Source organism: Taudactylus pleione, unplaced genomic scaffold, assembly GCF_031769625.1.
Source record: "Taudactylus pleione unplaced genomic scaffold, aTauple2 ptg000007l, whole genome shotgun sequence".
In the NCBI taxonomy this organism is placed as follows: Eukaryota; Metazoa; Chordata; class Amphibia; order Anura; family Myobatrachidae; genus Taudactylus; species Taudactylus pleione.
In genome coordinates this window covers 4,468,568-4,487,001 of record NW_028284410.1, presented here as the reverse complement: position 1 = coordinate 4,487,001, position 18,434 = coordinate 4,468,568, and the positions used below count along the sequence as shown (strand labels likewise).

General features: G+C 39.1%; 1 protein-coding gene across 6 annotated transcripts in view; it reads right to left on the bottom strand.

The window, feature by feature from the left end:
• Positions 1 to 1,442: 1,442 nt before the first annotated feature.
• THRAP3 (thyroid hormone receptor associated protein 3) overlaps positions 1,443 to 18,434 on the bottom strand; it is a 68,289-nt gene continuing 51,297 nt past the window's right edge. For 5 of the 6 annotated variants that reach the window (XM_088461014.1, XM_088461233.1, XM_088460940.1 and 2 more), the window contains 8 exons: positions 17,469 to 18,098; positions 15,421 to 15,593; positions 13,738 to 13,849; positions 13,543 to 13,627; positions 12,033 to 12,211; positions 8,683 to 8,884; positions 2,357 to 2,500; positions 1,443 to 1,792 (listed from right to left, as the gene is read on the bottom strand). In XM_088461014.1, the coding sequence (XP_088317140.1) occupies positions 1,577 to 1,792; positions 2,357 to 2,500; positions 8,683 to 8,884; positions 12,033 to 12,211; positions 13,543 to 13,627; positions 13,738 to 13,849; positions 15,421 to 15,593; positions 17,469 to 18,098 (1,741 nt within the window). In that variant the 3' untranslated portion in view covers positions 1,443 to 1,576. Of the gene's footprint in view, positions 1,899 to 2,356; positions 2,501 to 8,682; positions 8,885 to 12,032; positions 12,212 to 13,542; positions 13,628 to 13,737; positions 13,850 to 15,420; positions 15,594 to 17,468; positions 18,099 to 18,434 lie in introns of all 6 variants that reach the window. The other variant, XM_088461148.1, reaches the window with a different exon arrangement.

The window sequence follows — 18,434 nt, the reverse complement described above, 5'->3', positions numbered from 1 at the left end:
TGTGTATCTCTTGTCATTGCTGGTGTAACCATACACAATGATATAGCACTAGCTAGTTGCTGCAGATTGCCAATAGTATCTAATCATCTGGATTACAGCTGGAAAGATCATAATTAGATTTTTTAAAGGAAGTTTTGTATTTATGTAATCTGTATTGGTATATACACTTTATATTGGAAATGTGTAACTGTCTAGACACTATTCTTTGGTGTACAGGAACATCAAAGAGCAAAAATATTGACATGGATGACTTCCTTCTCTTAGCAGGTTTTAGAATTGTGTTGAATGAAGCAAAATATGCATTTGGGCATTATGTAAATTAGCAGGCGTGTCTAGGTTATAAGTATCTACACATGTCCAGCTAAATATTCTGCACAAAGAAATCACTGACTTCTTACAGTCAGTGTAAGCAGTACCACTACACAATTTTTTCTGTTATGTAAATCAGTATTCTTCAACCTAGTGCAACAAATTCTGTTTAAGCAGCAATCGAGAGACAGATTAAAAAGTGGAAATGACGTGTCCTGATGAAATTGCTAGGTGTGAAGACATGAGTCATTTCCACTTCAGTATCTGTTCTCAGAAAAACTGACTCTTTGAACTGCTGCTTAAACATACCAGTAGCTATCTACTCCCTCTGAGTGCCAAATCCTGTATTGCACCCTCTACACTCCACCATTAGTAGTGTGCCTCAAGGAGGATGTAAATATGGTATTCAAATTGATGCTCTTGCAAAAGAGCAGGAGTGTATTTCTGTAGTTTGTAAATTATATTTTTAAGAAGGCTACAGAATCCAATTTTAGAGTTAAATCTAGTCAAATAAGAGCACCTGTTAGTCAATTTTAAATGCTTTTTTTTTTATATAATTAGCGGATTTATCAAGCTGTAGACGTAATCTAACAATTATGAGGCAGCATGTACCCCTTTCTCATTTTCCCCTTCCTGGTCGTTGTGCTGCAGAAAGAGGAGGATGGATCAGGATGGGGACGGGATATGGACAGTCATGTTGATGAAAAGGATGCAAGGTTCAAATGCACTTGAAATCACCACAAAACACACAGTGGTTTGTACCCATTTACTGTTTATTTCAACATTTTTCCAAACCTTAGGAAAAAGCTTGAAAATATTTCTCTAAAAGAATACCATAACTTGAGTAACTGGTATTACTAAGAAGGCTTAAAACAGGTACAGAAAATTAAAAAGAAAAAATCGGAACGAAAAAAGAAAATCTTTACAGAGATCAAGAACAGATGAACAATGAATGCATTGCTTTAGGGATGGCATATTGAAATTACACAGAAAGTCATCTGAAGTTCTTTGCTGATGCATGATGAAGTGCAGTATGTCAATATCCAAGACTACATTGTCCCCTTACTATATTATCTGATCCAAAAAGATTACATGTGGTTTAAAAAAAAAATGATCATCAATAAATGCAGAAGTTAAAATATAAAATTAAAGCGGTTTTAATGCAGTAGATTGTTTTACTGGAAAAAAAGGTCTGCAGTTCAGGATCTTCCATATAATAGATTTTTAGGAAAGAGTCTTCCACACAATGTATGCAGCTTAAATGAGGCTAATCCATTTGCAAGCTGCCTTTCTCATCCTTATTTTCTGATCCACTCTCGTCTTCCTCTATTTCTCCCTCCTCCCCGCTGAATTTGTCGTGGGCCCACTTGGGGCTGGTGCCTGGCTTTCGAAACAAGAACCTGCCCCTTCCACGTGTAAAATTGGCGCGGCCTCTCCCGCGATTCACCCATTTCTCCTCGTTTTCCCCTTCCCGGTCGTCGTGCTGCAGAGAGATGAGAATGGATCAGGACGGGAGACGGGATACTGACAGTCACTGTAATGAATGGACGCCTCCACAAAATGCACTGGCCTTTTGTTTACCACCGCACCTGAAAATGAACACGCTGCTATAAAATGCAAACACTTCTAATCGTGGCCTTTCCCCCCCACACAAATACCACTAGCGCTATCCTGTGACTGGCCACTGATCACAATGCGTACGTAATGCTATACATGCTACAAGACTAACTGGACACAGATATTCTGTACAAATTATTTCTAACTATATAAAGTGGATACAAACTGTCAGAATGCATTTAGTAATAGGAAAAATACACAACTCTGTGCAAATTCTAATAGTGCTGATAACGTTCTCCTCAGGGCACTCCTAAGTTCCCAGGATGACGACTATGGAGAGAAATAGTGCAAAGCCCTTGTACCAAGTTGCTGCAAAGACACAAAAGGCACAATGCTCCCTGCAATAAGTCACAAGCAATCATGGACATGTGCAGACAGTAAGCTACTGGGAGAAGAGGAGCCGCAAGGGGAGTAAGGGAAAGATACATACCAGGTAATACTTTTTGCTTTTGGGGGTGTACTCTGGATCCCATTCCTCATCTCTGTTCCGTTTCTGGAACTCATTGTTGTTGTTATTGTTATTGCCAGGAAATGCACCTCTGCTCCATGGTCTTGTACCTCTTGCACGAAACTGCTGCAAAAGACACATAATAAAGGCTATTTTTTAAATTGAAAGAGCTACATTATATATGGGATTTTTTTCTAATAAAAACTGCTCAGCATGATTGTACATTCAAATTACTTAGCAGAATACATCTAATTATTTAATTTTATTGTAGTGCTTTAGAAAGAAAGCAATAAACAAAGTCTTAACAAAAACTATTCCACTGCAGTTATTGGAGGCCTCCAAACTAATGCGCTCCTTAAGGCCTTTCATATGTGCAAAGCAGTCACTCTGGCTGTTATACTGCAGGGCCAAACACCAAAGCATACGTAGGGGGAAGAGAATTATTTAGCCTTAGTTCCATAAGAGACTTGACATTGCCATCATCTCAGGGTAGTCTATCACACTGAATTCATTAATGGGCAGACCCTGTTAATGTAGATTAGCTTTCGCATAGAAGATTATGATTAGTCTCAGCCATTAGAGGTCATAACTGGTTGTCAACCACAAGGCCATCATCTTCCTGGCCAGGAACAAGTGTTCACAAAGGTTACATTTTCAGGACAAATCAGAGTTGTATTTAAAAAAAAAAAAAAAGCATACTTTGGGGGTTAGGGAACCCAGGTAAAAAACATGAGTCCCAGGGCACGATTCAAGACAGATGAAATATTTAGGACACCTAAACTCACTGGAATTAGTCGGATTTAAATTTAGCAAGAAAGCATAGCAGGGGTAAGATTGTAGCATTATTTAAAATATAGTTGCGTATGTCTCAAACGCAAGTGGGGATGTTCAACAAGATTTCCAGACAGTCCTCTAAATCCAAATCCTCAATGGGAGCCGCATCACTGGACTACTTTGTGTATGCCAGACAGAATAACCGGCACCTTGGTCTGCTGTACAAGGAGTAGAGATTACCTGTACACTCTTGTGGTCCTTTATGTATTAAATTATAACTCTGGGGCACACAAGCATGTTTTGTGGGCAAATTGGGCTTTGAGACACTGATGTCAATGTATACAACAACAAAAAAAAAAAATCACCAAAAAGGTGTGGGGAATACAGCGCATTTTTAAGTTTATTGTTTGCATATAAACCAGACACAATTAAGCTGCGACATTTCGCGTTCTCTGCTCAACCTACATATTCCTCTTCATACATAGCGTGTGTTGTGTAGATTAGGCTTTGATCATACATTGTTATCAGCTTTGTTGAAGAGCTTGGGAAAGGCATGTTGCGATTGGCTGCAGTCAGGAACATGTCAAACTAGTTTTTGTCTCCACTGCTGTGCTAATTCAACTTCTCCGTTGTGCAATGGGCAAACTGTGTGTGCCTGGCTCCTTAACCAACCTGCAGCACAATTTGCTTCCTCTACAAACTTATTCAAGGGGAGATGTGCAGTGATTGGCAGGACAAAACAGGTTTCCTCCTGCATCAGTGAATAAGGAGTACGCCATTGAAGGTAGCACAGAGGTACTGGGAATTGAGAAGTTTTTCTCTTATTCTGCTCCAGTGCTTCCTCACCACCTGCATAAGCACAAGCTCCAGGTGCTCTAGACTTGTAAAAGAAAATGCTGATCGCAGTAACATGTGGGAGCATGGCAGCATGCGATAGAACAGCTCAGCCCAACGACTCTCAGACGTTAAACACATTTTAGTAGTCCCCGGACAGAGCTGCAAATCTTCAGTGCAGTCTCTCTCAGGTGCATTATCTGTGCATTCTATATCAGTCCAGAGCTCTGGGTGCTGTGACGTGTAGGATGACAGATGGTGCCAGGAAAGGCAGGGTAAATCACAATTTTACAGTTCGCATTTTAGATGTTTTTATTTTGGGATCCTTTTTTGAGAGAATGGTCATAGATGGGAACAGATGTTTTCGGTAATCATCCATATTTGTCCATTCATATAAACATAATTCTAGAATAACCACTTAAAAAAAAAATATGCAAAAAGATATGAACCTGCCTTTTACAGTTTAAGTTGCTATTAATCTTGTGCCACATAATATAACAACTACTTTTGTACTTTGCCAACTGTAACGTCAAACGTTCAAACACAGGGTCACTATTTCTATTACACTTCTATTTCACAGTAGTGGGTGCTTTATCCCATTAACTTGTAATCTACAATGGAATCATTTGAATGTACTTTGGGCCTGATTCAGAGATGGTAGGTGTTGCAACCCTTCTCGCAGCATTTGTTGTGGGATATGCAAATGCTAATCTCAGCCTTCCATTTGTGCTCGACGGTGCGATATTGTACGAGTGCTGAAACACCAACTTTCAAGCTCCGTGGTCTGTGCATTTCCGGTGGAAATTGTAAACACACCAACATCAGTTGCACCATTGACATCGGAGTTAGCCTAGGGTCTACTCTAGCTACTCTCCACTAATCAAACTAACATGCATCTGAAGTATTGTATTTGCGAATGGGAACACAGCAGACACTTCTGTGATACTCCCATAGCACGTCCATGAAACAGCCCCTTTTTTGCGATCACTTTAGGTCACCTATCAGTCTCAACCCGGATATGCCCAGGGATCGTAAACTCTTCAAGTGTTAGCGATTCTGAACACAACAGTGAACTTCATCACAAACACACAGTAAGGGTCTTCTAGACTTTTTACACATGTAGCAAAACATTGCTCAAATGTGTAACGATCGCCACTGCGCCTATATCTTAGTCAGGCCCTATGTAAAGAGAATGTAAATAGGGGTAAAAAAGGGTGGGTTAGAAAAAGAGAGCACTAACTGCCCTAATATTTATAATCTGATTAGCAGCACTATTACTGTCAAGGCCCAGAATATAAAAGATTTGTTATGATGTACAGAATACCAAACTTCTACGTAATGCATTTAGATTACAAGTCTATTGACTTGTAAATGCCCACATGCAACTTTTACTAAATACATTTCTTTACTCTTCAGCAATATCTTTATTTCAAGAGGAACACAACCTAAAGCTGATCTCTGGAAACAAATATGCCCAATGCAGAAAACACAGCTAAGCTGCGTCATATCCTACGGAAGCTACAAGAATAAAAGGCAGGACATGAAGATATACAGGTTGAGTCTCCCATATCCAAAATGCTTGGTACCAGGGGTATTTTGGATAACGGAATATTCCGTATTTTGGAATAATTGCATACCATATTGATATATCTTGGGAATAGGACCCACATATACACACAGAATGCATTTGTGTTATATGCACCTTATACACACAGCCTGCAGGTAATGTTGTACAATATTTTCAATTATTTTGTGGCTCAAACAAAGTTTGTGTACATGCATGAAATTCAGTTATGTTTCATATACACCTTATACACACAGTCTGCAGGTAATTCTATACAATATTTTTAATAATTTGTGCCTTAGACAAAGTTTGTGTACATTGAGCCATCAAAAATCAAAAAGGTTTCATTATCTAATTATGCCCAAAAAATTCTGTATTTCGGAATATTTGGATATGGGAGACTCAACCTGTATAGACAATGCTTTATATTGCTAGCTTCTTTCTGTGACTCTTCTGTGCAAAGTAAAAGCTGCAAGAGAACACCAAAAAGTTATTACCATAACAGGTCTCTACACCAAGTTCTTGAATTGAAACTTAAATCGGCCATTTTGTTTCTGACTATATGAGGAAATTTTATTTTTATTTCCAGTAGCTTTAAAGTATCCTGTTCTGTGGGTTTTTTGTTTTTATCACTGTGGATAATATCCTGGTGTTTTAGCTCACCTCACAGCTACATACTTATTTTGGCATTGTCCCACATGTTAACACACACACACACACCGTGGCATTGATGACATGGGTGGAGCCACAGGGAAGCCTCTACAGCAATCACCTGACGTGCTTCCCCGTGGTTCCACCCACGACGTCTATGCTATGGCAGAGCGAGTGACTTCTGCCCAGCCCTGCCAGAAAAATCTCACAGCAGCCCTGCCTCTACAGTATCTTTTGCTCCTCTACTGCATGTACCTCTTTGGAGCCGGTAATCAACAGTGAAATGTGCTTGTGCTTAAGTTTTATTTACAACTACAATAATATCACTGTGATAATTCAATGCATTTTTATGAAACATTTTTTTTCATTTTCATTAAACTACCTTAAATTGTTCGGTTTTTAGCCAGATTTATTTTTTCTACAACTTTAGTAGCTCTTCAGGAGGTTTAATTTTTCTAAAGTAGCTCACACCTCAATTAACATTGGAGACCATTGCACTTTGGGTTTTGCAAACAAAACAAAACAACAAAACAAAAGGTAAATTTATGAAGCGGACGGCATGGTTTGACCCTCAAAATTTAATATGGCACAGATATTAAATGATGGCATATTTTTCATGTAATTATAATTTTTTAAATTTCATAAATTTCAGGGTCAAACTATCTCTAACATACCAACAAGGTGTTGATGCTCCATTTATTGCCATCTAGTTAAGTATACTGGGGTGCTGCAGGCCTCCTTGCTATTAAGGTGTGTATATCCATTAATAGCACTTGAAAGTAGTACTATTTCAGAAAAATTTTGAATAGGCTATATGTCATGGCATGGATTTATTTCAATTTTAAAAAGTTTAATCACCTCTAAAGATGAGGTATATTAACATAAATTACTCTGTAACGCAACACACAGGGTTTAACCTCCACAGGGCTAAAGACAAGTGGGACTCTTCCTGCACACATCTGATAAGATCAGGATGATCACCAGACAAGAATACCCTACAATACAGAATTACAAATAGGAGCTGGGGAAGGACTGAATGTGCTCAAGCATATGCAGCGTGCTATTATCTGGTGGCAATAACACTCTGCACCATAAAGATTGGTGGTTATAACACCCATCAGGTCATCAACACACATTTAGTGAGGTAGGTTGTCTACTTTACAAAATGATTATTTTATACACATTTTATGTATTTAATTGAAGACCCTGCATAAAAGCATCCTGATTTTTGCCATTTTAGAAAGGTAGATGGATACACAACCATGAACCAAAAATATTTCTTGATGATGTTTAAAATATACACATTTGCTTTTAGTTCACTTTCTTGCAACCTCAATGAGAAAAAAAAAAAAAAAAGAGGAATAATCAAAAGCTGAGTTTTCTGAGCATTCAAACCTTTCCGCAAACTAGAGATGTGCGGGATCGGATTTACTCAGTTCTTTTCACCACATTAGCACAAGTTCGGATTTATCTTATTGGCTATCTAAAACATGTGACAGCTGGATAGCCAATATGATGCCGTTTTTGAGTTCAGAACATATCTGAGTAAAACCGAACATCTCTACTGCAAACCCCCTGGGTACTGCATAAACAAATTACCGATACTGATTTTGGAATGTGACTACGCCAATAAATGGCAAAATAAATTCAATACTAGGGTGTGAAAAACATCAGTGGCTAATAAATAACAAACTGATGTTGTGAGCAGAGAGGCTTTGGATTATTTACAGAATAAACCACACTCCCTTCCTCCTTCTGCCATTATCTGCTCACCAAGAAGCTTCCTGACTGGCCAGTTCAGGAGACAGACTTTATTTGCAGTAGCAGCCATATAAATCTGCCACACAAATCAATCCTGCAAAGTTATAGTACAGATTACTAGAAACAAGACATAACCGTATATGAAAGAGGTGCAAAACTTGCCAATTAAAAATGCAATTATATTATACAGGTGAAGATTTTGATTATTTCTTTTCAGATTTATCCTCCCATATGAAAACCCAGTATGTATGCTTTTCTATAGGATCTGTTTTGTACCCAAGCAAAGCAAATTAAGTATTGACAAAGATTGGGAAACTAAATGGTGGCTCTCCATTGAGAGTAAAAACAGACAGAAACGCAACCTCCATACAAAGAGTAACCACAACAGTACACAAAGTTTTACAATTTTAGAGGACCCTGACTTCATGAAAAAAAACTAGACAATATCTTACACTTCTATAACAAAGCACAGTGGCTAGGTTTAACAAGTTTTAATGGTAAAAGGGGAAACATTTTCTATAGAGCAAGTTTAACAACAGGATGCATTAAAACAAATGTTCAGTTAGTCTCTCAAAGTGGTTCTGCAATTTCGTCATCAAGGACTTCCATCCACAAATGGAAAAAAAATAATTTTGCAGTACTAACCCATGGCACACAATAACAGCAATCATTTATAAAAACCCAGTGTAATCGCTTTATTTTGCTCCCCAGAAAGCTATCTTACAAAAGTTCCCCGCGCTCGGCCTCGGTCACTGGCTCCTTGGAAATCCTTGCTTCCTGAACGTGCCTTATCCAAGCTTCCACCATTTTCATCCTTGTCCTCGCTCTCTGGAGGGAATTCTTCTGTTGCTGGGGCCCGTAAGGAATGGGAGGAATGTGATGAGGAAGAGGAGGAACGAGAACGCTCACGCACTTTCCTGTGCTTCCTGTATCAGAGAAAGAGAAAAAAACAACTTTATTGATGTTCAGACTTGATTTCTTAAGTGTCCGCGAGATCTTAAACACTCAAACTTAAGAGCATAGCATGGCAAACAGAATTTTTTTCCGGTCTATACGGTAAATGTTACCTCTATCTTGTCTACCTCATTCTAAATGGATTGTCACCATACTGCGTGAAAAAAAAGTACAAAAGTGACCTTATACATTCCTGCTGCAATCACGCCAAACAGCGACTCTTGGCACGCTAGGTCCTGTGCGACTGCTAGCACCGGGGGTCTTTTGTCAGAAAATGTGTCTGTGTCGCAATGCGATGTAACTAGTATGTGACTAGTATGCACCAGAGACTCTGCTGATTAATTTGATATGCAACACTTGTATATCTGTGTGAGACGGAGTATGAATCTGTATATGAAGTGCTAATATGCCGCAACTTTTTTCCACTACAAGTTCCGTTGTGCTTCATATACAGACTCAGGCCCGTATTCAATTAGTTCCGCACCCGCGATACTTTTCCGCCTGCATCGCGTGTTTTGGCCATGGAAACTTATCGGGTGCGCCCCCGCTATTCGCCGTATTCAATTCCAAAGGACGCGAAAACGCAACCCGGCGAAACTCAAGACGAAAAAGTGCTGTAAAAAAAAGGGAAATCAGCCTGACACCCCCCAAAAGATGCACTAACATTGGGGATCATTATAGATGTCCCCGATTAGCCCTACTGAAGCTAATAGAGTCTTTGCACAAGTGGTGAAGAATAGCATTAGCAGTACGTTTTCATGAAAATAAGTAGTTCTATCAAATTTGGGGTACTTGAAAATGGGTGCAAGCATGGTTTAAAATTGCTACAGTGAAGTTTTAAGTGCCGCAAACAACGAAACTTCAGCAAGCACCTGCAATCAAAAATACACCTCATCCATACTTGCAGACCCCCAAAAGTCTATTTTGCTACTTTTTGTGTTTGTACCCCCCACTTTGTACTTTTTCAACCCCATTTACAAAGTAATTTTTTGGGGTGTTCCTCACTTTTCTTTTAACGTAGTTATCCTTTGGGGGGCTGTCCCACGGGTGCACAGCGGTTTCTGCACCTTTGCAACCCAAAGCCGCAATTCTGCAGTTTGTTTTTTCCGCCTGCTATTCAGAGGAGAAACTTTTTCACCTATTACATTGCATTGACTTTCCGCGTACGCGAAAAGTCTTTGCAATTGTATAGGACGTAAAGTTTCTGCCTAGCGAAATTACGTCATACTTTTTGCGGATTCCGACTTTTCAACGCTAATTGAATACGGCCCATGGTCATACACATTTTGGGACAAAAAAGATGCACGGCAACTTGCGGCACATGGCATATTGAGGCTAGACGGATGAGGACATATGTGCACATAAGTGTATACACTACTAATTAGCTAACACTTATGGTGTAGAAGGTCTAGGTCAGAACAAAGTGTGTTATTAATTGCTGAATACCAAAAAGCAAGACCTAGCTGCTCTGCATTGTTCTTGTGGATACGTACAATACATTTAATGAAAAACAGAAGATCGGAACAAAAATATATAAATAAGTCCCATTAAATGTTCAACATTGCTTTGTCTAACACAATGCTGTAGTAGCTGGAAATGAGAGCATGGGCAAAATTTACTAAGCGACGGTTTGACGGCGGTTTCTATTCTATTCTAAACCCCGGGGGTTTGGTGGTGCTTTCTATTCTATTCTAAACCCCGGGGGTTGGGTGGCGGTTTTGCAGCAGTTTCTAAATGACAGCCCTATTCTATTCTATTCTAAAATGTGTTTTGATGGCAGTTTTGCAGCAGGATTTTTTGCCCTTAGTATATCTGGAGATAGCAAAACCGCCGCCAAACCACAGTAAAAACACATTTTAGAATAGAATAGGGCTGTCATTTAGAAACTGCTGCAAAACCAAACCCCCGGGGTTTAGAATAGAATAGAAACCGCCACCAATCCCCCAGAGTTTAGAATAGAAACAGCCACCAAACCCCCGGGGCTTAGAATAAAAACCGCCACCAAACCGCTGAGGTTTAGGATAGAATAGAAACCGCCGCTTAGTAAATTTTGCCCCATGTCTTTAATTATGCCTATTACCAAGAGTACCAATTCCGTGATTGCTATTCTACTTCAGGAATAATAAAACATAGAACTGCAAAACTTTACACCCTCTAGGTGTTTAGGGGTCTATTCATATAGACCAGGAACTGGCTACTGGAAAATATCACTATATATTGCATCATATAAATGCGATATAGATGAATGTGGTGTAGCCATTCATGAAAACTTACCTGTCCGGCGACATCCTAAGAAACGAAGCCCCTCCACGATCCTGGGAAGCAGTGCAAAGAAAGAAATAGGGAGTCCAATATGTCGTCTTCCCACAACACATGCGCTGGCAGTGCCTTGCGCTCCAGCGTTCGCCCACGTCACATGGTTGCCACTGGACATAAGGGGGTGTAGCGATGGGGAAAAAGCAATGAACTTCACAGCTAATACCCCTACAGAGAGGCACTTCAGCTCATTTCACCATCTCCAGATGGCAGAATGAAATTGAAAAGCAAAACTGAAATATTACCTTTCCATTCTTCTCTGAATCGCTCTTCCTATACTAGTGTCTGGGGGAAGCGAATTCTAATACTAATCAGCGGAACCACTGGAGAAATCCTAGACTTCTATAACGGTATACCTTTTCTTGAATACCAGGAAGCAATAAAATGCCCTGTTTTCTGTACTGCTTCACAAAACGGGGCATTTCACTGCTACATGAATACCCCTCTTAGTTTGAAAGCTTCGCTGCTGTGATGACAGGTAGAAAATATGTATTCCTCAGGTGCTTGAGAACACAATGCAAAATGTGGGCTTTAAGATACATACCGGTCAGATTTCAGATCACAATTAATAATAAGATGACATTTTGTTGCCTAAACACTTCTAATCACCAGGATCAATAAGATAATTTCAGTAATCTCATGATTTAAAGCATTGAATCTTTTTTTACATTAAAAGGAAGGAAAGTTAATCAGAGAATTGGAAACTCATTGAGGTGACAATCCATAAAATGCAATACACATTACTCTAGCTCTGGGAAAAAATTAGAGTTTTGAAACGAACTAAGGGCACTCAATATTACATACTTGTGTTTTTTGGAGGATTTCCTTGGCTTGTCAGGTTTCTCGGGCGACCGTTCCCTGGACCGGCTCGAATCTCTGGAATCCCCAGTGTCCCGAGAATGATCACGCTTGTCTTTATGTTTTTTGCGGCGTTCTATGTCCTGCCGCAAATCTGAGGGCTCCTCTCTGTATTTCCCCTCTCCCTGCAGTGACAGAACAAATTAGACCACCTTTGATGACTAACCAAGATATTGTAGTGCACTAAGCAAAACTGGAAAAGTGCAAAGTCTGATGAGGTTTATTCTGTAATCCAATTCTGTAGCATACTTGGGAAACACTTTCCACTTGAAAAATCTATATTGTGACTGATGTAAATAGTACATTGCATAACATAAGAAATGCTCTGCTATTATTTTTATTATGGGGAAGTGAAAACAGTATATTCAACTAATTATCTAACTTCAAATAAACACTGAACTTTTCATCTTATTACATATTGGCATAAATAAACATATTGTTTACACACACACACAATTATACATCATCAGTATACAATGCATGGTATAATCTTAAACTGAATGATCTAAATGTATTACTACAAATATGAATTCCTGTTATATGAAAGGATTTCACCATTCCTTCCCATCTATGCTTGTAGTTCCAGTCCTCTAAATTTATCAGAAGCCGCAACAAGAAACCATTGCAGCTGAAGTTAAGCGGTAAAATTGGGATCATTCTATATTTTATACAAGTATATGAGGAAGTATTAGAATTTTCAAAAGCATATAAGATCTCTCCAAAATATACAAAACTGTACAGGAAACACAAATTAGATCTTCTCTGATTACTTTGTTCCCAGTCTTCCAGTTAACCACTAGTGTCTAACAGAACAGAATAATGACTTCCATCAGTCATCTTGATGTTTGGCAGATGTCATCAGTACTATTCAGTAAATGTTTGCTTGGTAGGTCACAATGAAATGTAACCAGCATTTCGTTGCATCTTCAGCATGCCATCACAGTCCTTTGCATTTACAGAGAAATCTCTGCCAAAGCGACACAGATAACTTTGTGGTAACAGTCACCAGAATTCTACCAATGTGCAGATGGAATCTCCACCCTCCAGGACATGCAACTGGCTGTTATTAACACAATGAGTCTGGTATACAATAGAGTGGAATACTTACAAGCAGAACCCAAAAATATATTAGGGTCATTTGCTCATCACTGGAGATTTTGGATCCAAAATTCCTCTGTGTTTCAAGTTCAACCATAATAGACCTTGGAGTGATTTCATTTTTACCATATCCTAAACCACTTCACAAAGGTTGTTGATATATAGATTTTGTTTTTATAAAAAATGTTAACACTTTGCAGCTCATTTTTTTTAGAAATATTTCACATCCTTAAAAGAAAAACACAAACTTAAGTAGAGAGCAAGAGAGAAGCACGTCTTAAAGAGACACAACACACCTACTTAGTTCTTAAGATTTTATTTTACGTAAAGGTTGTAATAGATGAAACCAATATCTTACCTTGTGGCTTCCTTCCTTAGTGTGTTTTGCATCCTCATGTAAAAATCCGTGTTTTCTAAAAGCACTGGGAGAAATGTCAATTCTCCTGTAAGAGACAATACAGGTACGGTAAGAGATGGGAATTAGGGCACAGTGCTTATTCATACTATGTATACAAAAAGAACGCAGCATGGACACTACTGGTGTAAGCAGTACCTGTGAATTTCTGGACTCTTCCGACTTTTTGACGGCTCCTGATCTTTTGTCCTCTTTAGGTAACTAGAGAAACGCTCACTCAGCGTCATAGTTGTGGGCCCAAAATGGTGCTCTGTTAAACAACAATGGCAGAAAAAGACCTTTGAATTACATAAATCATAAATATGGTCAAAATACAGTTTTAATATGCGGTGTAAAATGAATAGACTGACCATTATATAAATATGTACATTTCTATTAAATATGATACTAATGCTTCTAAATACAGTACATCCATGGTTTGATCACCAGTGCTACAATTTCTCAGTATTACTTTTGTATAAGGTAGCACTATATTTAAACTCAATTCCAAATTTAGCCTGTAACACCCAACTCCCACTGCACCCAGAATGGAGCTCAGTACTATCACACTTCACAAGATACGCTTAGTCCAGTGATTCAGAAATTGGCCACCACCTGCCAGCAACACACTATTACAATATATGCCTATAACTTGAAGCAGCATAGGTTGTCATCATATGAAATGAAATGTGCGAGGGGAACTCACATACTATGCATGTCCCCAGACACGTCCCGTTGGAGTGTATATTCTATACAAATAACCTTTTCTAATCCTAATAAAACCGCCTGATAAAAACATAATTACCCAGTACTTAGGGAAATTACTGCCAACTATTTAAATGCATTGACATTTATGGAATTGCACATTTTGTAGTTTGCCAGGATAGAAAATGTCAGTGCTGCCCAAGTCATCAGCTATATTCTGTACATCACAACATTCCAAACTGAAGCACAAGAGAGAATTGGTGACTAATGCTCAAGCTTCTGAGCAAAAGCATCACAATTACCAGATGCAATTCAATGTTCTGCAGTTTGCTTCTACTTTTTATGCTTAGAATCAACTGCATCTTACCCAGATTTCCCTAATGGGAAACACGAGAACACAGAAACATCTTCAAATATATCTGACATTAAATGGAATTTTCCAATCAATTACAGCTCTTTTAAGAATAAAAGATGGAGACCGCAGGTAAACACAAGCAATCAATGTAGACCTTAACATTTTGTTTTAGACTGGCCATGGGGCACGTCACTAACACACGGATGAAGCCCAGTTCAACATAAACTGATTGAGGATATTGTAGATAATATTTGTGTTTCACGTTCAGGTGTTCGGACTAAAGATAATTTTGCTTTCTTCTGTTCATTGAAGCAAATATTTGTGTGTAGAAATTACTCAGCAAGTATTGTTGGTTTGAATTAAATTGTCCATTTCAAGCATCTTACTTCAGACGGAAGTCAACATTGTAGGGAAAACATGTTCAAGATAATCCCAGCACCAGCAAAAGGAAAGGCAGTTTCCCAACAGCCTTGTACCAAGATTTGCAACGGTATGCCAATATTTACATACATATATGTAGATGGTTGCAAATGGTTTAAAGAAAATTATAAGTATGTGTGTTTGTATTGATATATAAAACATTAGAGAAGTATAGGTTCCATACTTGAAATAAAAGGAAGAAGGGCTATCTACAATCACTCTCCATCCTGCTATGCAGGCATACGATATTTGAAAAATAACGCAAATAAAAAGGACTTCCAGTCTGCTGGTAATGCATTACAAAACAAACAATAGGTGTATTTATCTGCAGACACTTGTTAGTTTGACATCAAGTAGACTACCTTTAACGTGATGCACAATGGTCACAATGTGTTGTGCAAACAGCTCGGATGGGCTGCGCTGAGGCTGTGCAGATTGGATGTGCTGGAAAATGGACTTGAACTCCTGATCTTTCTTGTTACTGTGAACAAGGTCACGTGACAGTTTCCGCTCATGAGCCATTACTCCACTTGGACTGTAAATATAAGAGGCCACACAATTATCACATTGCACTAATTGGACCACACTGAAAGAAAATAAAAAATTGTTAAATAGTGCTGGAGGTCACCTCTAAATGTTGGACCTGTCGGCTGGTTACTGATTTTTCTTTTTTTTAAGTACAGAATATACTGCAGAGTAAAGTTGGGCATCCACTATACAATTATCTGTAAGATATCTGTCCAATCTGGCTGGTTGGAATGAAAAACCTGGTAATGTATGGGAGCCAGTGACAGTCGATCATATGGTTTTAAACACTGAAAAAAGGACAAAAAAATTGTTCAAATTGGTTAAATTTGTGCGTTTTATCCAATTTATCTGAACAAACATTTTTGGCTATTTTCCAGTGTTTGTGAGCAAATGGACGACTGTCATTTGCTCCCATACATTACCAGGTTTTCATTCCAACCAGCCAGATTGGACAGATATAGGACAGAAAATTGTATAGTGAATGCCCAGCTTAACATATCCCATTTTCTCACTAATATTCACACAGAATCCCCTCTAAGTTTTTCCAATATGTATAAATTACTGAACTTTTAGGGGGCAATTAAAATTCCCAGCACGGCAATGTAGCTCCCAGGATGAGAGCCCAAAACTATTTAATTGGCCACGCTGTAATTCCGCGACTAGAGCATTTCTGCTCATACACTGAGGTGCGAGCACAAATCCGACTTAACTACTGTTTTTGAACAGCATTGTGCCCGGGAAAAGCAGTTTAGCGTGACTGAGCCCCTGGCATTGGTTACAGTAAACTGCATCTCGCTGCAGGGGTCGATGTGGGCAATTGAATAGCTCCAGGCACTCATCCCGGGAGCAACATCGCTGCGCTGGGAACTGCATTATTCCCTTAGTTTCTGAGTCAAGCTGGAAAGTTCTGCACTCGCCACTGCAACTCCTCCAAGCACTTAAACACTGTACAAATAGCTTAATGCATTTACATAGAGAAAGGGTCAGTATTAGAAAATCACAGTGCCGCACAGTGGATGTCATGCCTCCAGCATATGTAGTTCTGATTAGTCATTCATGATATCAACCCCATCTAGAGGTCAGCACAGAAGTAGTGTAGTTGTGAACCTCACAGGCTACCAAAACTCAGTTCTCAGGGTATTCTGGGTAATTACTGGAGGCAGCCATGTCACTTCTTACATGGTTAGCCAGACATCCACACACATGTGCACCTCTGGAAAGGTATAGATCCCCTTCAGTATTTGTACCTGGAAGTGACGTAAAGTGAGGGCGGAAGTGCGGTTCCATGCCCATAAAGGCCATCAAAAGAAGAAATTTGTCCCCTCACGTACTCGCTTCGCTGGCCACGATTCAGACATGGTGGCTCGCTTCGCTTTCCACAAGTTTATATTCTCCCTCTTTGTCCAAGTGGATAGGGAATGACGTTGGACAGTAACTGATGACATCAGGGTACAAATACTGAAGGGGATCTATCCACTTCCATGCTCCTCTCAGCCAGCATCCGATGGAGAGTTTCTCATCCCTCAATTTGCCATTATAGATCTGCTGATAGGGAGTATGTATTCCAGGATACTCTTGGAAATGTGACTTATTAATGTTTGTAGACTGTGTTCGTGTTTCTGCATCTTGCATGTTTGTATTGCAGTATCTCATCAGTGCATGTTGTAATAACATTCTATCATTTATTTTCAGTTTTACCAATTTCCTCTATTGTATAATAAAAAAACAGTTCTTCAGATCACCACATTTGACTGGATTAATGAAAAGTAGAGGTGTTCTGAACACGCTTTAAATAACAGTCCATATAATATTTCCATATAAAAATGTAATTTAGCCAGCTAAGAACTTTCTGCTTTCTGTCTAAATCATGAGAGCTACTTACCGTGCAAGATCTTCATCAAAGGAGTCTAGACGGACACTAGGTCCCATCTCTCGGCTAACCGAGAAATTTGATTTGGAAAAAGACAGATCCTCCTTGGATAGAAGCTTTTCTCTGCTTTCTGAAGATTTCCTAGGTGGAGGGGACTCGCTCCTATCCTTTGCAGCCTTAAAACTTGTAACCCTGAAATTTTTCTCAGGTAGAAACCCTTTATGACTGGACTTGGAAACTTTCTCCTCCTTCTTGGGCCTCTCTGTGTAAATGTCATCCTCCATCTCCTCTGACTTTTTGCGTTTCTCCTTTGCGCTTGGTATGAAGGACAATTCCTCCCATTTTGCTGGATCATATGGGTCCTGGTTCTTCGAGTCGCTATCAGAGTCTTTCCTTGCACGACCCTTCTCTGCTTCCTCTTTTGCAAAACGCAATTCCGCCAACTTCATCTTTTCCAAATCCTCTCGCATTTTGTAGCGCTTTGGGGATATGCTCTTCCTATAAGACCTTTCCAGCTCACTCATAGCAAAATCAGTAGGGCTGCTACGATCTTTTGTTTTTTCCAAGTTAGTCATCTTTTCTTTATCTTTTCCATTCTCTTTTTCTAGTTCAGATGCCTTATTTTTCTGCTCTTCCATAAACCTTCAGGATAAAAGAAAAATGCATAGGGGATTACCTCCTATGCAAGTAATCTATGCATAAACACTCAAGCCCCGATATATAAAATACATAAATGCAATTTACATTAGTAAAATAACTTAAAGAAACCAAACAGTTATGAGCAACGTATACACTTATCGATCAGCATCAGAGAAATAGCAGTAATATTTATGGTAATTTCAGTCTTGTTTATGGCCCACAAGGATCCCTTCACGCTAAATACACAAACCCTTGCTTGGAAGTTACCCCCATCGTTGAAGATGACAATGTATGGAAGAAAAGTTACACATGGACACTGATGGCACAATACATTGAAAG